Here is a 21,779-nt window from a genome sequence, read left to right on the forward strand (position 1 = left end):
AATTATCCTCTACCTTCCATGCTCTCATCTTTACGAGTCGGAAAGAGATTTTTTTTTTTGTTTCGAGGTTAGAAATAAGTTTTTTTTTAAAGGAAAAAAGTTGACAATCCCTTGTTTTCTCGTGGATCGGAGTTAGAAATTGAAGTCAGACTCAAGTTTACTAATTCTATGAATGCATTGCCATCTTGTTCTTGTAGAATCAAATTCAGTCGACATCCTCCAGAATTTTGACCTTTGCTTTGAATGTGAATTGAGTAAGAAAGATAGAATGGAAATATGCTGGAGATTGACCACAGGCACCTAATATAATTGACCGCTATGACCAATATAGGTGTGATTGGAATATGAAAATATGAAAATATCCTGAAATGTCATTCATCTTGGAAAATGTTACAGCTGAGATGACCATTGAGCAATTCTTTGTGTCCTAAATGAGAATGGACTCCTATTGATCTGAGCAATGGGTGTGCTGGTAACATAGGAGGTTATTATTGACCCCAGCTCTGTAATCCATCCAAGAAAAATCAGTATATACTGACGTGCCTGCTATTCAAGCCTTTCCTAAAATGCTGCATATGTGGAAAAAGCTCCATAGCTTTAACCATGAAATTGCGGTCGGTACATTGATGACGTCACAACCAAAGGACAGCAATGAAGAGACTTACAAAATACACAAAGTCTTGTGATTCATCAATAACATCTGCAATTTTCCACATTTCTTTAATTTGGTGGGTGGAGCTTTGTTATCACATGACAATGAGCAGGGGAAAAAATACAAATGGGTTGAGTCAGACATGTATTTTCAACATTGTAAATAAAGTTATGCCTTACTACTAAATAGTTTTTAAAATGCCCTCATTTCCTGAAACTGCTCAGAAGTTTCAGAAACAATCTCTGCAAATTTGGGCATGTTACAACCTAAAAAGGTGTGTGGTGTACAGAACCCCACCCAAAAGTGAGTGTTCCTGCCCAGATTTAAGGCAGTCCTGTGGGTAGGACTTAGATGTTCCTAAAATGCCCTCAGGGTAGAAACCACACAGAAAAATGAACCATAAGTTATCATTTCACAAAAGTCTATTTTTTGACATGGCTCCAAGTCAGGGCATAATTATACTGGTTATGGTGATTGCTGTCCCATGTAGATCCTGGTGCCCAGGAGGTCCCACAGGTCTTTTTGGCCCATATGAGAATACTACTACCGATAGAGATTGAGGCCTTGTTAGAGGTTCGGCATCGGTGTCTTAGAACTTCAAGTTCTGCCTCTGGCTACAAGAGAAGATGATGTAAACTCTTTTAGCAGATCACTTCCATCTGAAAAGATAAACAATTTGTAAAAATGTGAATTGTAGGGGATACCTGAATTAACTAATGGGTTCTCTTACCTGAGGCCCCTAATGTCTAGATACTGGTGTTTTTGATGACCAACAATTAACCATTGCTATGTAGAGCTCTACAAAAAGTTGGTTTCTGAATGAATGTAGAACATATGGTTTCACCAAACATGGAACAATTTCTAGGCCAGAAACACTGATTGTTTTCAACAGTTTTAGAAGTCTACCCATTAAATCTGGAGTCACATTTATGGTCTCTACTAGAATTTGTGTTCCTGGTCTGAAATTAGCTGGTGCAGATATGTTTGATGACATTCGTCTACTGAGGTCTAACCCTAATCCACAAGCCTTCACTTAAGTCTACCACGAGAGGTGGTGAGGTCAGTTCTCCTTCAATTGAAGTCTTCAAACAGAGACTGGACAGACAACTGTTTGAGATGGTTTAGTGAATCCTGCATTGAGCAGGGGGCTGGACACGAGGACCCTGGAGGTCTTGTGAGTCAAGTTGACCTCAACAATGTTTCTAGGAGCTAAGATGAAGAAATTCATTATTGGTCTTGACTTTGCGAATACTAAATAGTCTAGGATCATGGCCAACGAGAACATTTTTGACAAATCATGTTTACTTTGGATTCCATGTTCTCAGATGGTATTGTTATTGGGATGGTAGTAGGGCAGGAAGGCATATTGTCCAAGCATTCCACTGAGCAGCGCTGTGGCAATAAACCAAAATTAAAGCTCTTGTAGGGGTTAATTCAGCTACCTAAAGTCTATTAATAAAAAAGTACTTCTAATCTCCACATTCGAATGCTAACTAGCTGCTTCTTATTTATTTACTTATTTTAGGTTTTTTTTACTCTTTGGGAAATTTAACTTATCAAAAAGATTGTTTCTTTTGTTGTGCTCTAAGACAATTGTTCGAATCGCACTCCCTCAGTCACAAAACACCCCACCACATCTAATTAATACACAATGAAGCAACAATGCCAACATAATTACTTTAAGTGTAGCCAGATTAAGAAACCAATTAAGATACTTTCCTTTGAAAAGCAAAATAAAATAAAAAAAAGCATTTATTTTTTCCAAATTGGCCCAAAACTCAAAGACCCCACAAGACTCCAGACAAACCCTCAAGTAAAGACCTTACTTGGCCGTGGTTCTCTAGAAATAGCCTTTGTGGAGGTGACGCTGCCCGGCAAGCTACCGGTTGAAGATCAAGCAGCTTGTTTGTTTGAATTTGTTTCATCTTACTTTTTGCAAAGCTGAATCATTCTTTAGCTTTTTTTTTTGTAAATTAGGAACACTCTAAGAAAGTCCTTTATTTTCCAGCCTGTCACCTGTCAGATAACAAATCGGTACACGCTGTTTATTTCTTTTAAGCAGCAGGCTGTAGAGACAAACCATTATAGGAGTCTATTAGTGGATGAATGTGTTGGGATGTTTTTGTAATTCTTGATTAAAAAGTTTGTTCCGCTTTGTTTTAGCATAAAGTTTAGAAGAACCTTGCAGATGTGTGTTCAGAGTCCATGTTGGCTAAAGGTTATGTAGAGGTTTCGGCTCTCTGGTAGCCACTTGGACACGCACAGGCAACAGGTTTAATATCAAAGCAAAATAAAGTTTATTGTCCTTCATAAACTTTTTAGCTTCAAAAACTAAAATAGTCTTCTTCAGCATAAATAACAAAATTCTTTTATTTTGGGTAAGGAAAAAACAATCGAACGGCCTCACCAACTTGATGTCACATGCATTTCTCAGACCCTAACTCAAACTATCCACCATGAATAGTCTTTCTCCAGCCCCAACCCAAAGCACACTGCCGAGCTAACCCAACTGCTGTTATTAGGCCTGTAAAACTCAGGCCGGAGTATGGGACCTACCTTTCCCACCCAAGCTCTTTTGGTTGCTCCTAAATCCTAGACCCAAAACCAATCAGAATAAAACCATCACATTAAGCTATTGTTAAACTTTCTTCCAGGACTTATATCACAGAGGCCACTTACCTCAATGACACATACCTGCCATCCAGGACATTGTCTTCTGCTTTCTTACATTGCTCATAGATCTTCAATAGAAATCAGTCAAAAGCTATCAAAAGTCATTCGGCAGGTAGATGTTCTTGACTTGTCCCATTTCTTCCTTTCCCCTGAAATCTAGCTGAGGGAAGATATATGACACCATCAAGTATGGTCAATTTAAAGGTGCACAGCTTAATAAAAATTGTCCTCAGCTCCGTTGACAGATACCATTGGAAAAGAGATGAGATACATCATACATACTTCATTTGTCCAGCTCTCATCTATACAGTATGGCCACCTTATTAGTGACCACTGACCAGCTGAATTAAAAAAAAATGCTCTTTGATCTCTTGACTGCTATCAACGGAGAATAGTTGGGACACCACCATACACCGCATTTATCCAACTATCTTCTAATGAGTATGGTCACCATCAAGGAGTCAGCTTAAAAAAAATGTCCCGATCCCTTCGCAGCCGCCAGCTCATAAAGTATTTATCTGACTCTTCTCTAATGAGAATCAGCACATTGAAAATTCTTCTTCGATCCCTTGACTTCTACTATAGGGGAAAAGTGGGGACACCACCATACACAACATATGTTTTAACTTACAGATGACCAGATGAATGAAAAAAATGTTCTATGATCTCTTGACTACTATCATCGGTTAAAAAGTCATTGGAAGTCGGAAGCGCGTTAGAAGGGAGTGCGAAGATGCCAGACACAAGCAGAGAGCATGAGTCACAAACACCGTCTCATCCTTGGCTACAGGGCTGACACCACAGGAGAGTGGAAATCTATTGATCCCTGTCAAATATTCAGCTTCAAACAGCCGTCAAATGATACATCACAGGCCGCGTCGCTCTCTGCGGGAACGTTTCAGCTCGGTACGGAGATCCTCCGAGGACAGTGGGTATTCTATTAACGACAGAGAAGATCTCACTGTTTCACAGAAGAATGAAAGTCTTGAATTTTTTAATAATTGCACGAGCAGAATCGTCGATTGTTTACAAGATTCATCTTTGTAACGGAACTTTACTATTCGTAAAGATATGTCCTCAGTTACCTTTCTCCCTTCAGTCGAGATGTCCGAAGATTAGCTGCGCGAGATCAGGTTTGAAAAAATATATATGTTGCTTCTGTTGGGAAAAGTTTGTAACGGAGTCCAATGGAGAACTGGCACGTATTAAGGCCAGAATTGACTCAGAGAAGTTGCAGTGCTGTGTTTGTCACAGAGTCCAACGCAGAGCTGAACCCCAGGATCTGATGAAGAGGAGATGACTCAGTAGAGCTAAGTTTGTCACAGAAACTAATGCAGAACTGGCACGTGTTACAGCAGAATTGACTTGGTGAAGTAGCAGAGCTGTGTTTGTCACAGAGTGCAATGCAAAGCTGACAGCTGTAAGACAGAGATGACTCATGGATGTAGCGGAGAAGAGCTGGCAACAGTAAAGCAGGGATGATTCAGTAATGTAGCAGAGCTGAGTTTGTCACAGATTCCAATGTGGCGATAGCATGAGCAGAGTTGACTCAACCGGGTTGATCACAAAGTTAGAGTTCAGAATTGGTCAGCGGAGTAGCAGTGCTACCCAGCAATGTAGCAGAGTTGGGTTTGTCACTAAATCCAAGTCATAACTGGTAGGAGAAATAGCAGTGTTACCAGATGTGTAGCAGAGCTGGGTTTGTCACTGAATCTAAGGTCATAACTCGTCAGCAGTATAGCAGAGTTACTTAGCCATTGAGCAGTGCTGGGATTGTCACAAGGTTTAAAGCACGTATAAAGAAAGTTTGGCACAAGGAAGTAGTCTACAGTAACAACGTAGACGCCATCCACCTGAATACTGTCCTATAAAGCCAAAAAAATGACATCTGAGATGCACACTGGGTTACCATGGTAAGCCGAGGTGAAGAAGAGCAGATGGAGCCAACTGAGGTAGGACAAAAATGCAGCGCCTGGTGCCGGAGCTAGGACTGGTGAGTAACAGGATCCCTTAACGAAATTTGTCGAAGGGTAAAGCAGACGCACAGATGAAGACTAAAGATACCCATATACTTTAGATGTATGTGGATCAAATCTTCCAGGGGACCAGATATTGAGCCACTAATGATCATGGAAGAGAATGGGATCTGGGAAGTAAAAGCTGTAAATGGGTTCAGCCAACCTGGCAGATATTTGAAAGGAAAGCCATGAAATAGTTAAGAATCAAGAATATTCCCGCCAAGCTGGAAAATTCTAATGCCCAGTCCTTGACTATAAGGGATCTTTTTGGTAAAAGTAGTAGAGTTCGTTAATAAAATGCCTTTTGGATTTTTTACTTACTCCTCAAGGACATATTCCTTTCTAGTCCTCGTTTTCCATCTTCCCCTTGGCAGTGTTCACCACTTTACCCCAGACTATCGTGACATCAGCCAACCTTACAAATTTTTGGAAAAGAAACCATATAATAGGCAAAAAGGAAAGAGCCTCTATTAATGGTGAAGAAGAGTTAAAACAAGATGAGCAATATTGGTGGCCAATTTTCGAATGTAATTGATGAAATGCCTGGTATTATCCATCAAGAGTTGTGCAGGATTTATTTAGGTTTTTCATCCTTCCGAAATGATTAAATGAGGAGCAAGTTGTCACTAACCCCCTGACTTACACAGTGTTGATGATATTTTCATAAGAAAGCCAAGAGTTTTCCACCAAGATGGTCAACATCAGACTAAAATCCTCCACCAGAGACCACAACTTCTTGACACCAAGAAAATTGGCCTCTCGCTTCCTGCAAAAAATATGGAATGTGTATAATAGGTGGTAGGTGTAATTCCATAAATACCCGTTTTTTCATCTCCTCCATCACCAGCAGTGCCCAACGGGAAGCATCAACCTCGATAGCTTTTGGTTCACCTGTAGCATTTTCTTTCTTCTCCCTCCATAAGAAAGGTGGTTTCGTCAGCGTGCGTTAGAGGGGTAGGATGTCCAGGGTGAAGAAGTTCACCAATGACTCTCTAGAGTGCTAGGATCTCGCCTGGTCTCCATTAATAGCTTTTCTCTTGCAAACAGCCTGGTATGAAATTGCTATTTGCAATGCGCTCCATGTAACCTTTCTGTTGCTAGCGAAGCTTGCACAATGCAGCCACTCTCTGGGATCAGTGAACATTGAAGACCGCATTCGGTTGTGAGATGTGCACGTGTTAGATGAAACACAGAGGAGAAAAGAAGATTGAATATAGTCCTCGAGAAGGGGCACAAGGAAGGATCACGTAAAGGAACAGCATGCCAAGACACAAGAAGTCTCATACTATAGGACAGCCAACAACATCCACCAGTATCTCATCTTCTAATATTCATCATAATGGAAGATATCTGAGGGTCAGGAATATCTGAGAGTTAGGAATAAGTGGTCTCCCATTGCCGAATCTTAAGGAAAGGTGTCTTGCTCTTGATTTTCTTTTGGGCTGTGTCCACCGATAGTCTGAGTGGAGGTTTGCTCTTCAAGGGATGGGGAAACAAGAGGATGAAGGAGGTGAGGAGCACACCTTCCCCGGACGTCATGAAGGACATACCATGAGGACGCTGTACCTCCTTCATATGAAGTAGAGATGAGCAAATCGCAATTTGCCTTGAATTTCACAAAAAAATTAGGCTCTCCAGAATGCAAATATTTTGCAATCCAAAAATTTGTTAGATTCTAAATGACCAAGAAAGGGGTAAAAAAAGAAAAAATGCTCCAAAAATTAATACTAACCTGTCTTCTTCGGTCTGGACACTGGTGAGATCTTCACTTGGCTTCTTTAGCGTCACTTGCACTGACTAGGTCATGAAGACACCAAAAGATGCCAAAGATGGTCCAGTGAAGACCGCACCTGTGACAGAACTGAAGAAGACTACTAGACAGGAGCAGGGCTGTGCGACGTTACAGGTGAGGGCCGTCTGAGTATTATTTTTTTTTCATACGTATGTTTCTTGTGCTCTGGGGTCTTCAAACAACAGAATTTCTTGACCAAATTCGAGCAAAATGTCGAATTCGAATTTTGACAAAAGATTTGCTCAACATCATTGTTAAGGGATTGGACGTTGACTTATAGGGAAGCTAGCCTGAATTGGTGGAAATAAAGAGAAAATTATCTTTCTTCTAGAAGACAGCTCATTTGCATCAAATTAATGCTGATTTGCTCGTTAAAGGCGCCCTCCATTCTTAGGATATGGCACCACTGAGATCACCACAATGCTTTGGCACATACTGTATGAAGTTTTGCATGAAGTCCTTCTGCTCCATAGCTAAGTGACAGGGCAGGGTTTACGTTCCATCCTTGTCCCTTGCCATGAATTATTCCACAGTGTGGATTTTAACATTTCCGTGTCTGGGAATAGACGCAGCTCAGTGCCTGAACTCATTTTCAACCCTTCTTTTATCCTTTGTCCTTGCAGAATTGCAGGTAATTCTCCCTTGACGATATTCTCACATAATCTCATGGGCAGATGTATCATGCAAGTCCTGCAGCTGCACAGGGGCCCCGTACATAAGGGGCCACTCATACTTTAATGTAACTGTTACATACAATAACCCCAGTATACTCTTACGGCCAGGCAAGAGTATGAGGCTAGAGATAGATATGAGATATATAGAAATATTTGAGATGGATAAGCTCCTCTGTTGGTGCCTTGTTCCTCCTGTGAATCAAGGATTGGACATGTTCAAACATCCTGCTGTCTCCTGACATCTGCTGTCAGTGAGACATCTCTGGTGACCCTAGCTGTGGCTTTCAGGTTCGGCCATTGTGGGAGCATTTATCTAGATGACGTTAAGGTTTATAAAATAAGTCAATCAATGGATGAACCTTTCCAGCAAAACGTCAACGATTACTTTGCCACATGTAGAACAATCCAGAGAATGCCGAGGTTTTAATGTAGTCCTTCTGAATGAAGTGCGCCTTGATTACATCTTCCCCAGTCCTCCCTTGTACGCGCTCTCGTATTGTTCTCCCATTATATCTATTAATTGTGTGATGACACTTTCTTTTGTAGCCGTCGTGTGCGCTGGAGAAAGGGGCTGCAATGTGTCTCCAGATATGGGCTCCAAGCAGATGAGATGTCGGTAAACATTGGCCGACCCGTCATTCCAGCCCGTGACAATGTTTGAAAGCTGTGATGTCAAAAAAGCTGAGGTTGGCTCAGACAATTCTTATACCAGTATGGTAGAAACAGGCATATCGCGAATGTTTGATGGATGAGGGCAAGAACAGGGCCCTCAGATTTTGGAGCTCACATAAAACTGAATGGACAGAGAAATGAAAGTGCAGCCATCTATATTTTGCCGTAAGCACAAGATGGGGCCTCATTCTCGATAGTGGAACGCACATTTATGCGACATTTATGGAAATAGGACCTTTTTATATTTGGGACAGAACTCAACTGAAACTGGTGATTTAGGTGGAACTGAAAAATGTCCTTTTGTGTATGGGGGCCTTCCAACTCTGCACCAATGGATGATGTCAGAAGAAGGATTGGACATGTTGAATTTCAATGCCCGAAACTGTTTTAGTCAACAAAGACTTCATACAACACACATGGTTGAAAACACATGTATGCAGAGCAATCATGTGTATTGGCGTCTCAGAAGGTATTGTTGCCAGCAGAACAAGCTGGAGATTCACGCTCTATGTCTATGATTCGTCCAAGTGAGAAATGTCAACTGTTGTCAAACAAACCTTCAAGTGACCCACAAGCATATTGACCATGGGCCAAGTTTTCTTCTAGTCTCGAAATGACCTTGCACATTAGATTATTGGACGCTCATCTGGTGAACTATTGCTTCACTAGCAACTACACAAGGTATCATCGATTCTATTTCAAAGGATTCAACTTCACATGTCATGCTTTAGGTCATATCTAAAGTTGCCTTCAAACCTAGATCTGCACCACTGGGTATTGAGGGAAGAATCCATAAAAGTGTTCATTTGTGTCAGGGTAACCCAACTTTTGTCTCAGTTTCAGTTAGGAACTTGCAGCTCTCTGGCGCGCCCCTTATCCTCAGGTCAGGGAACTGCACCTTGGATAAGTAGCCGCCGGAAGGCTGCCTTGTCACGTACTGGCTTATCAGGCACTCTGCAGTGAGGGTGGTATGTGTATCACCAGTCCCAGACCGGGAATACACACAAACCTCCGATCCGTCACTGCCAGGGTTCCCAATAACACCAGGACGCTTCACTGCCACCAGTTCCTCGTTTGATACCAAAGCCTATATCGGGTCAGAAGCCAACCCAAGGTAGCGGGATTTTGCGCGGAGTACGTGTCGGTTCGATCATAGAGCAAAAAGAACGAAACTAGTAAATTTATAAGTTTACTCCAGAAAATATCGGCAGTGTTTACAAAAATACAAAGGAGACAAAATATAATATGTACAACGGTTAGGCTATGTGCACACGCTGCGGTTTTTGCTGCGGATCCGCTGCGGTTTTGGCCGCAGCGGATCTGCAGCAGTTCTGCAGACAGTATACAGTAGCATGTTAGTCTATGAGATTTACATTCTGCTGTGCACATGTTGCGGACTTTTAACTGCGGAAAAGCTGCGGTTTTGAATCCGCAGAAAGAAATGACATGTCAATTCTTTTCTGCGGATTCTGCTGCGGTTTACCATCTCCTCCATTGTGGAGGTGATAAACCGCAGGGCAAAACCGCAGAGCAATCCGCAGGTAAAACCGCAGGTCATTTTACCTGCGGTTCCGCAAATAAAAATCCGCAGACCAATCCGCAGCGTGTGCACATAGCCTTAGAAATAAAAGGGATTAAAATATGACATTAACTTTATCTCAGTCACAGGTATTATGAGTCAATAAAGGAGAGGAGAGATTTACCAAAGAAATGGATCAGCAGCACTGCATTATGTTCTCGGCTGACTCTCTGGCATCTGACCACCTCCCCAAATGTGCGTTTCAGTTTTATGCTTTGTCCACAAACCTAGGGACTCCTCCCTTGCTGACCTCACCAGTGGGCTGTGTTCAAGTACATATGCCCCTTTTGGAAAATTATTAAAAACTCCTATCTTCCATATCTTTGGCTGGAAAACTTACAGGGCGACAATAGGGTCATTTTATGTTCCCCTGCGGGTTACCATTCTTTTGAAACCAAACACGGCATGACTGCGTGTTACTGAGGCAGAAACTCATTTCCCAGGTTTCTGATGGCCCCAAAGGCCGCAAAACGTTGCCACGTGTAGCCCCAATTACCCTTATCCTGGAAATCTTTTCCTGTCTCTAGGATCATTGTGTGTTATTGAATTCGACCTGGAATATTATGCTTGGAACTTTTGGAGGGAAACTTGACTCCTTGCTAGAGCTGGCAGACCATGATCTTACATTACACAAAGATCGCTTATCTGAAGGGAGGGGGCGAGTGCACTTTCCAAGGGAGAGAGAGGCAGGAGGAAGGGATTAGAATTTCAGAGATGGAAAAAGAAAGGGGCGTTGCAGTCGTGTGGGCTGCATGTGAAGCTTAGTGTTACACTACATGAACCAAATGAGGGTAGGAGCAGCAGGAAGTTCCAGATGTGTAATCAACGCCAGGGAAAATAATTCATATTTTCCTGACAGTTGGTTATTAAATTCCACCTAACAAATGTTCTTTATAGTTAAAATGATCAATTTTGTCAACTTTAGTCTAATCTTTTAAGGCACCTATAGACTATATCTTGGTTTTCTTCGAACCTTGAAGCGGCCATCCACATTCGATCATTGACGATCATCTGGTGAAGGATTGTTGCCACCCAGTCCATTCCAACAGATTTGACTTTACATGTCATGCTTTAGGACACATCTCGAGGTATCTTCTTACCAAGATCTGGACTATTGAGCCTTGTGGGAAAAAACAAGTCTTCTTGAAAGACCTTGATATAAGCTTATCATACATGGTAGATGTACGACGTGATTGGTCATCTTTCAATCAGATAAAATTGTCACATAATTCTCTATTAAATGATGAGTGTTCCAAAAATGTAAAAAACTGCCCATTTATTCGAGAGACATCGGTGTTACCCAGAAACTAGGCCTGTGTTTGCGCACTTCAACAGTAATTTTTCCTGATACATGTTCATAGCTCTCAACAGCTTTGAAACTGTCCAATACTGGCACTATGGGCTCGATTCATCATACGTGGGTTTTTTACTTCACTTTTCTTTTTTTATGGTATTCATTGTCCATTCTTGCCCCGAAATCATCAAAAAGGTTACATATGGTTCATGAATATTGTAAAATCAAAAATGTTCTTTGGCTTTAACATTTTTTTGTTACTTTTTTGAGCAAATAAAAGATTGAAATATTGGGGCAAAAATTTCAGGCATACATAAAAAAAAACACCAAAAACTAGACAAAAAAAGCATAAATTCACCAATGTTCTTCCTCACCACCATCTACTCTACATCATAAAATCTCTGTCCATCCTATAGAGAACGGCAGTCATCCTCCGCCTTCAAGTTGCAGGGAACGTCACACCATGCTATATCATGTGGATGTGGTGTGACCCACTAGTGGTGTCTTTTGCTAGGAAACAATTTGATTTTTTGACTAAGAAAATTCAGTCCTTTCATAAAAACTAGAAATACAATAGAAATCTCTGGAGGTTCCCTATAATGTCCCTTCGATTTGGGGTTGGGCGGAGGGATTTTCTTTTATAGATTCAGCTGTGGAAATTACTATGAATTACTAAGTTATCTTGTACTTCAATAGACAAAAAGACTGGGGAGTCATCCGTGTCCAACCTCCGTGAAGCCTACGCTATTGTTATTGGAGGTCGCCATGACGACAGCTGATACATTTTTAGACTGTGATGAATAAAGACAATGTAGTCGAATGCATTGTTCATCCAATCAGAGGTTCTAGCTTCCGTGAAGAGCTGGGTTTATTCATTGGCCTCGTTCTTGGAGAATTAAGTCAATATCTGGGTCTGTTTGAGCCTTTGTTACCGAGAGTTTCCTCTTCTTTTGTTGACTATTTGCCAGTTACAAGGTTTATTTAACCTCAGTCACCACGTTCAGCGAGCGAAACATAAAAGCACTTTGGTATTCTGTTTCAAAGCAAATTGCAGGGAAGTCAGGCGATGCGCTTCGGCGTGCCACATCGAAAATACTCTGCTCTTAATAAATGTAACATGCAGGTGATATTTACATATAATCTATGACTTTCATCTGTAACCAAGGCTCAAAGATGACCAAGATGACGTCTAACAAGTCCTGTGCTAAAAGGAATATAGTCATGTCAAAGAGTTGTCATTGTGTTGAAGACCGTGTCATCCCGAAATAACCTCTTCGGTATGTCACAGAATTCAAGATAATGACTTCTTGTGTGAGTAAGGGGTCTTCATCCATGGCCATACCCATTAGGGAAAAGTTGACTGATGCTCAAACAACGGTTGAAGGCACGTTTGTCTGATGAACAACAGATTTTGTTTCCAATTGTCCATACATATCCAATTAAGCAGAAATGACTCAGAAGGACAAAAAGTCTTTTGTGGAATTGTGGACCATGTATAGGTTAAAGTACTCAAATGCAGCTGGCTTCTTTCCAAACAATAATTGTGTGTCTTCGATAGGGAAAAATGGTTAACTTTGACCAAACGTTCATTAGAGTTAAAATTGTCCAACTTTCATAGCATCATGGAATGTTAAAGTTGCAATGGATGTCAAGGGTCATCGTGTCCAACCCCTTGCTCAATGCAGGATTCACTAACCCATCTCAGACATATTTCTGTCCAGCCTCTGTTTGTAAACTTCCATTGAAGGAGAACTCAACACCGCTCGAGGCCGCCTGTTCCACACATTTGTCAACCAAAGTCTTAGATTTCTTCGATCCTGGTTATATCTGAGTCCCGAAGTGGCCATGCACATTAGAATGTTGAACGATTATCCATTGCTTCAAACAAATTTTAGTCCACAAGGCTATAACAATAGTTCAACCTGGCGATACGTTTTTAAGGATGAAGGATGGATGATCTTCCTGGGAATGTTCTTTCAGAGAAAGATGAGTTGTGGATGAAAGATCTTTTTTTATCTACCGTGAGAAACATCAGATTTCTCACTTGTTTACCGACAATGTTGATGGCAAATATGGTAGTTGGTTGTTAGTCTACGTTACAGGCTTGCATTTTGGTTAAAACCATCAACTTTTGCCTAATCCAGTTCGACACCTTTAATTTTTTCTTCTGTCTTTATAGTGGCTTCACTGAGGCCACCATGTACATTTTTCTCCATTTTTGATTTACAGGCGTTCAGTCTGGCCTCACATTTGTAAGGACAAAGGAAATAAAATCTCTACGGAAATGTTCCTTTTAGGAAAGATCATTCATGAATGTTTTGCAAGAAAGTAAGATCTTTTTTCCATCTATCTTTAGGAAAATCAGACATGACCAACTTCTTTATGGATGATGATCGTTTTTCAATGGTTGTTAGATCCTACCTGAGCTTTCGTTATAGTTAAAATCATCCTTTTTCCCAGCTTTAGTCCAATCTGATAGGGAGCCCTCAGACATTTGGTTTTGATTTCTTCAATCTTCAAAAGGGCAATACACATTAGATGGTTGACTCATCTAGCGACCAACAAAGTCGCCAACACTGTTGTTCAACCTCGTCTTACATTTTTAAGCACAAAGGATGGAAGATCTTTCTGGTTATGTTCCTTCAAGGAAAAATCTTTCAAGAATAAAAGATTGTTTGTAAGAATGATCTACCATATGAGTAATTCAAACAAAGCTAACTTTTTTTCCCGTTAGTTTAAAAAAAATGGTTAAAATTCATCTGACGACCTAAACATATCAACTGTAGTCTAAAGTTTACGGAAACCTTTGGTTTCCACCCTTATTCAATATTTTTGGAAATGTCATCAGGGGAACACAGAGGATAAGAATTATAAAGTCCAAATATTTACGCGGAAGCCTAATCAATGTTTCAACGCATCTTTACATTCCTTGAAGATAATCGTTGATGAGGTCCAGACTCTCAGCACATGAAAATTTCTAAGGTTTTATTGGAGTTGATCCTATTACCTGTAGGCTAAGCCCAATATAATTGTTATTTCAAGTCATTGTTCTTTAATTAATTCTATAATTTTTTATCTACCAGCGTAACTCCAAAGGTCGAGCTTCCCTTTAAGAAGAATCCTTGATATACAGATCAAAGAAGTTCCAGCTTTCCATGTATGTAACCATAAGTGGTGCCCTCCACCTCTTGGATTTTCCTTTCGCCCACACAAATAGCCCTCTTGCTATGATTTTTTTATTTTTATAGATAGGATCCGTATGATTACAGGAAGCCATCCGGACGCCGCGCTGACATTTCAAAGCCGCTTGTGTCACAAGGTTGGATGACAATAATTACAAGTCTTTCAGGCAAATCCTCCATGCTGTGCTTCCAAAGAGATACTGAGTGAATGCTGAGCAAGACCCTTCAGCCTGCGGAAAATAACCCCTTCAAGTACACAAACTTAACCAAGACTTTTTGGTAATTTTTTTTTTTTTTTGCATTCACATTTTGAAGGTGAAAAAATTGTGGTTCTTTTCAGTTACCTTCCTTTTCGTAGTCTTCCGTATATTATAGTAACTCCTTGTTTTTTTGTCAAAAATTTCCTATTGCTGAAAAATCGTTCTGGTGGAATGAAGTTTCAGAAGACCAATTTTGTCACTGATATAAATCAGAAGATGTCTTCAATGGGTAATTCGTCTATCGAAAATATCTGAGATTTTCAATAACTGGAATCTGTTCTACAAGAGCCCCTACTTCCGAAGTTTTATTGGCTTAAGTGATAAATCAGAAGATGTCTTTAGTGGGAATTCATGACTTTCGAATATATCGAAGATTTCTAAAAATTGGAATCTCTTCAACAAGAGCCTCTGCTTCCAAAGTTTTATTGACTTAAGTGATAAATCACAAGATGTCTTCAGTGGGAATTCATGTATTTCGAAAATATTGAAGATTTCCAAAAATTGGAATCTCTTCAACAAGAACCTTTACTTCCGAAGTTTTATTGATTTAAGTGATAAATCATGTCTTTAGTGGGAATTCATGACTTTCGAATATATCGAAGATTTCTAAAAATTGGAATCTCTTCAACAAGAGCCTCTGCGTCTAAAGTTTTATTGACTTAAGTGATAAATCACAAGATGTCTTCAGTGAGAATTCATGTCTTTCGAAAATATCGGAGATGTCCAAAAATTGGAATCTCTTCAACAAGAACCTTTACTTCCGAAGTTTTATTGATTTAAGTGATAAATCAGAAGATGTATTTAGTGGGAATTCATGTCTTTCGAATATATCAAAGATTTCCAAAAATTGGAATCTCTTGTACAAGAGCCTCTGCTTCCGAAGTTCTTTTTACTTAAGTGATAAATCAGAAGATGTCTTCAGTGGAAATTCATGTCTTTCGAAAATATCGGAGATTTCCAAAAATTGTAATCTCTTCTACAAGAGCCTCTTATTCTAAAGTTTTATTTACTTATTTGTTGGTGCATTTCTCATGACCAAAATCAAAATAAGTTCCATGGTCAACAAATCTTTCTAAGTCAGTTACCAAGTATTTTTTGAGTCTCATCAATGTGATCTTCGGAAAAATCTCTCCTGGCCATAAGTAGAAATCTAAACTGCTCTACACTGATTGTAGAAACACATCATTTCTGTAAAGCCACCCATACGCACTTCATAGCTGTTGGTTAAATGATGGTTCGGCCAACAGCTATCTCTCTCGAATACTCCATATACAAGGTTAATTGGCTCTGCTGAGCGCTCCCGTCTTCTTCATGAGAGAGACACCACCAGACTCCTTTGACTCTATCAAGAACAAAGGATTTAACAGCCTGAAAAGAGGCATGGAGAGATAGTCGTGTTGATAGTACACATTAGACTGTCCACTGATATTGGTTAGGGCTTTAGTTCTGGAGAAGGAGCGGAAGATGTTACATGTAAAAGTGGGATGCCCTGCCTTATTTTGGTGGGTTTACTGTTGACAGATATATTTTGGACATGGCATATCAATAATTCTGGCACGACCTTTGTGAGCTACATTTTCTTACTTGGATTGACCTCCAGCTACTCAACTCATTGATTCCTTGCTTTATTTGCATTCAGGGCGGATACTCTTTGACTTTAATAATATAGACACAGGGTCCACGTTGCTGCTCCGGTCCCCCCAGTTAATATTCACATTGTGTCTGATACTAATGTTGAAGTTGTTGATCGGAATCTATTGCTCTGATTTTTTTTTTTTGCAACGTGCTGAGAATTTACAAAGCTGCATGTTCGGCTGCTGTGGAGACTGAGTCTCTGAGTGCTCGGGGCTGGAGGCATCCACAGCGTGGCTGCTGCTGTTACTATTCATATTTTAAGGAGGCGTCTTCACAAAGACTTGTGTCTACACAATAGAATGCTAAATCCAATCAGCTACATAGTACCCCTACAAAGGCGATAAAGTGCTGAATTATTACCACCATATAGCGCCCAAATAATAGGGATTACATAATATCAACATAAAGTGCCAAAATGAAGGGACTGTAAATGCTAAAATATTACCACCATATAACACCTAAATAAAGGGACTATAATAGGATTAAAAAGCATCACCATAAAGTGCCCAAATAAAAGGGGAATACAATGCTAAATATTATCAACCTATAATACCTAAATAAAGCAAAAACTTAGTATCATCATATAACACCCAAATAAAAGGGCTATAGAGGGATTACATAATATCACCATAGAGTGCCCAAATAAAAGGGCTATAGAGGGATTACATAATATCATCACACAGCACCCAAATAAAAGGGCTATAGAGGGATTACATAATATCACCATACAGCGCCCAAATAAAAGGGCTATAGAGGGATTACATGATATCACCACACAGCGCCCAAATAAAAGGGCTATAGAGGGATTACATAATATCATCACACAGCGCCCAAATAAAAGGGCTATAGAGGGATTACATAATATCACCACACAGCGCCCAAATAAAGGGGCTATAGAGGGATTACATAATATCACCGCACAGCGCCCAAATAAAAGGGCTATAGAGGGATTACATAATATCACCATACAGCGCCCAAATAAAAGGGCTATAGAGGGATTACATAATATCACCATAGAGTGCCCAAATAAAAGGGCAATAGAGGGATTACATAATATCACCATACAGCGCCCAAATAAAAGGGCTATAGAGGGATTACATAATATCACCATAGAGTGCCCAAATAAAAGGGCTATAGAGGGATTACATAATATCACCATAGAGTGCCCAAATAAAAGGGCTATAGAGGGATTACATGATATCACCACACAGCGCCCAAATAAAAGGGCTATAGAGGGATTACATAATATCATCACACAGCGCCCAAATAAAAGGGCTATAGAGGGATTACATAATATCATCACACAGCGCCCAAATAAAAGGGCTACGGAGGGATTACATGATGTCACCGCGCAGCGCCCAAATAAAAGGGCTACGGAGGGATTGCATGGTGTCACCGCGCAGCGCCCAAATAAAAGGGCTACGGAGGGATTACATGGTGTCACCGCGCAGCGCCTAAATAAAAGGGCTACGGAGGGATTACATGGTGTCACCGCGCAGCGCCCAAATAAAAGGGCTACGGAGGGATTACATGGTGTCACCGCGCAGCTCCCAAATAAAAGGGCTACGGAGGGATTGCATGGTGTCACCGCGCAGCGCCCAAATAAAAGGGCTACGGAGGGATTGCATGGTGTCACCGCGCAGCGCCCAAATAAAAGGGCTACGGAGGGATTGCATGGTGTCACCGCGCAGCGCCCAAATAAAAGGGCTACGGAGGGATTGCATGGTGTCACCGCGCAGCGCCCAAATAAAAGGGCTACGGAGGGATTGCATGGTGTCACCGCGCAGCGCCCAAATAAAAGGGCTACGGAGGGATTACATGGTGTCACCGCGCAGCGCCCAAATAAAAGGGCTACGGAGGGATTACATGGTGTCACCGCGCAGCGCCCAAATAAAAGGGCTACGGAGGGATTACATGGTGTCACCGCGCAGCGCCCAAATAAAAGGGCTACGGAGGGATTACATGGTGTCACCGCGCAGCGCCCAAATAAAAGGGCTACGGAGGGATTACATGGTGTCACCGCGCAGCGCCCAAATAAAAGGGCTACGGAGGGATTACATGGTGTCACCGCGCAGCGCCCAAATAAAAGGGCTACGGAGGGATTACATGATGTCACCGCGCAGCGCCCAAATAAAAGGGCTACGGAGGGATTACATGGTGTCACCGCGCAGCGCCCAAATAAAAGGGCTACGGAGGGATTACATGGTGTCACCGCGCAGCGCCCAAATAAAAGGGCTACGGAGGGATTACATGGTGTCACCGCGCAGCGCCCAAATAAAAGGGCTACGGAGGGATTACATGGTGTCACCGCGCAGCGCCCAAATAAAAGGGCTACGGAGGGATTACATGATGTCACCGCGCAGCGCCCAAATAAAAGGGCTACGGAGGGATTACATATTACCATAATCCCCAACATACACTAACATGATTTTACTGTATACTTTTTTATAAATGTCATTTCTTTTTTAGTGATGTAGATTTTTATGGTAAATAGTCACTAACGTTCATCTTCCATGTCTTCTTCTGTATCTTATCTCTGCAGCCGCCTCTTCTAGACCTACACACATTCCTCTCACAGGAAACACCACAGAGGCCTGTAATGAGCCACCAGAGCTTCTCATAAAAATCACATGATCCCTCTCATCCAGTCAGCAGCTTAGAAAAGCATCATGTGATATCAGCTCCCTGAAGCAGAAGACAGAGGCTGGTTCACATGATCTCTCAGCTGCTGACTGGCTAAGAGGAATCATGTGATGCATCATGTGACTGCACAGAACCAGGAAGTGGTCACATGATCCTTTCTAGAGCTGCTGACTGGCTGAGAGGGATCATGTGACTCTATAAAACCAGGAAGTGCTCTCTTCTTGCCCCCAATGGAGCAGTTTGGAGGGGTATTGTTTAGAGAGTGTGATAGTACTGCTTTATGACTGCCATACTATCCTACATTGTTGGGTTTTGGGGACTTTTTTGTGGTAGCGACTGTCACATGGCCCCTTTTTTATTTAGTTATGAAGTTTATTAAAGGGTAGGGGCCGGTGTCAAATTTTGGTCAAAACATCCCTTTAAATGTAGCTAAACCTTGCCTCTAGTTTTTAGACAGTAGGCAAGCATGGCCTACAAGAGCTCTTTCTGCATCATACCACCCCTTAGTGGGCGGGATACTCCTGCGCACCAGGCCACAGCGAGGCGGGATTTCTGAACACTTCGCCCCAGTGCCTCCTTTGGGGAAGGTTCCTCGGGGGCAGAGTTTTCTCATCCGGTACACTGGGATGTAAGTGTTGGCAGTAATGACTGGGCCGTGCCCGATCTGTGGTCTACCGGACACGTGAATGAGAACCGTATGTGGTATGTGACGGTTCCTGTAATGACCTGTCTATGTTCTGTACCCCTGAACTGTGCCCGTCCTCAGGGTTCCTCACCCCCGGCTCTCGGGCCTGGCTTCTCTCTTACAGCCTCTCGACGTTTCTCTGATGTCCCCACCAACGCCAACGTGGAGCCTCACGGCCACCTGAACACCATAGGTACTGCGCCTGCTGTCAATGTGCTTCTCCGTGTGTTCTGGTCAGTGTGACAATCTGCAGATAGGGAGGAGTGGACCCTTCACCCCTCCGGGCCCCCCGCCTGCCTCCTCTATTCACCATGTAATTGGTCTAATAATGAACAAAATAAGTTCTAAATATTGCTGTTTCCAAGGCTACCACCTTCTCCTTGTGCAGAATGAGACTAACATCTGCTCTCTGTGTATGGCGGGTACAATCTACCGCAATGTGTGCACATATATACGTACCGCTATATGTGCCAAGTCTGCTGTGCTCCTGTGTCTGTGCCTGATGCATACGTCCGGATGGTTTATATTACCCAGGTGGATCTGCCAATCTATTTATCTACTGTATCTATTATCTATTTATCTATCATCTATCTATTATCTATCATCTATTATCTATTACCTATCTATTAGGCTGGTTTCACACTTGCGTTGTTTTGCGCTGCATTTTAGCGCTAAAAAACGCATGCGCTTTTTTCCCTATATTTTGCATGGGATGCGCTTATGTGCGCATACACATGCGTTTGTATGCGTTTTTACGAGCATGTGTTTTTTTGTGGTGTGCGCTTGGGCGCACAAAATGCATCCTGTTGCATTTTTTGGGCGTCCGACTTGCCTCAAAAAAACACATGAGCGCAATGCGTTTTTTTTACAGCAAGACACCCATTGTAAGTCTATGGGTGCGCATACGTGCGCACTGGCCTGCTCATGTTTGTGTTTTTTTGCGCATGCGTTTTTTTGTTGATCATTGGTTAGACAATGGAAATTAGGGGTTTGGGTTAGAGTTAGGGTTAGTTAAGGGGGTTTAGGGTTAGGGTTAGGGATAGGGTTAGTATGGTTTGGTTAAGAGTTAGGGTTTAGGGTTAGTTAGGGTTTAGTGTTGTGAGTTCATTTTCCCCTTTATTACTGAGGCCCGAGGAACTCCCTCTTCTGGTAAAGAAAGGTAGTGAGCCTGATTATCATACACCTGAGGCTGATGATGATGACTGGCTGAGTGGAGTTACTGACTGGATATAAGGCTGCCGACGCCCTTCTGCCCTGCGGGTGATTTCTCTGTGGGATCCTTGGAGACCAGTCTGAATTCCTGCTCCTCTAAAGCTAAGTTTGCTGCTCGGCCTTTTGCTTTGGTGCTTTGACTTTGTTTTTCTGGATTTCTGCTATTCCCTGCTGGGGTGTGCTGAATTCATTTAGCTCTGTCTTCTGAAAATACCTGAGTGCTGATTTAGTTTTTGAAGCCTAGCTGCTTCAGGGCCTTTTTCATATCAGCTTGTTGGCTTAAGTCTTTGATAGGGTTTTGGCAGATTGCAGACAGCAGCCTTCCTGTCCTTTCCTATCTAGGTAGTTTTGGGCCCCGTCTTTGCCCAATCTATCTTTCTGTCTGTGTTAGTATTTTCATCTTGCTTCACCATCATTATATGTTGGGGGCTGCCTATTGCTTTGCGGTCTGCTCTGGGGCAGTTTAGATTTCCCCTTTCTTTCTTTAGGCCTATGTAATTCTCCGGCTGTGATCGAGGGGTCTAGGGCATCGTAGGAACCCCCCACGGCTACTGCTAGTTGTGTTGATAGGTTCAGGGGTCTGCAATCTGATAGTTGCCAACTTCTCTGGTTTTCTGGACTTAGCTTGTATTTCTGCTTTTGCCTCCTACGGTGACTCATTCATAACAGTTTAGGGTTAGGGTTTGGGTTAGGGTTAGTAGGGTTTGGTTAAGGGTTAGGGTTAGTATGGTTTGGTTAAGGGTTAGAGTTTAGGGTTAGTTAGGGTTTAGGGTTAGGGTTAGGGTTTGGGTTAGGGTTAGTTGGGTTT

General features: G+C 41.8%; 1 protein-coding gene across 17 annotated transcripts in view; it reads left to right on the forward strand.

Annotated features, from left to right (window-relative positions):
• The window catches only part of SHISA6 (shisa family member 6), a 470,754-nt gene that overhangs the window by 203,846 nt on the left and 245,129 nt on the right, over nt 1-21,779 (forward strand). For 8 of the 17 annotated variants that reach the window (XM_073579678.1, XM_073579675.1, XM_073579677.1 and 5 more), the window contains one exon: nt 19,884-19,952. The exons of the other annotated variants lie outside the window; for them this stretch is intronic. In XM_073579678.1, the coding sequence (XP_073435779.1) occupies nt 19,884-19,952 (69 nt within the window). The remainder of the gene's footprint in view (nt 1-19,883; nt 19,953-21,779) is intronic. 17 annotated transcript variants of the gene reach the window in all.

Source organism: Dendrobates tinctorius, unplaced genomic scaffold (assembly GCF_039654945.1).
Source record: "Dendrobates tinctorius isolate UK_male_01 unplaced genomic scaffold, ASM3965494v1 ptg000063l, whole genome shotgun sequence".
Taxonomy (NCBI): Eukaryota; Metazoa; Chordata; class Amphibia; order Anura; family Dendrobatidae; genus Dendrobates; species Dendrobates tinctorius.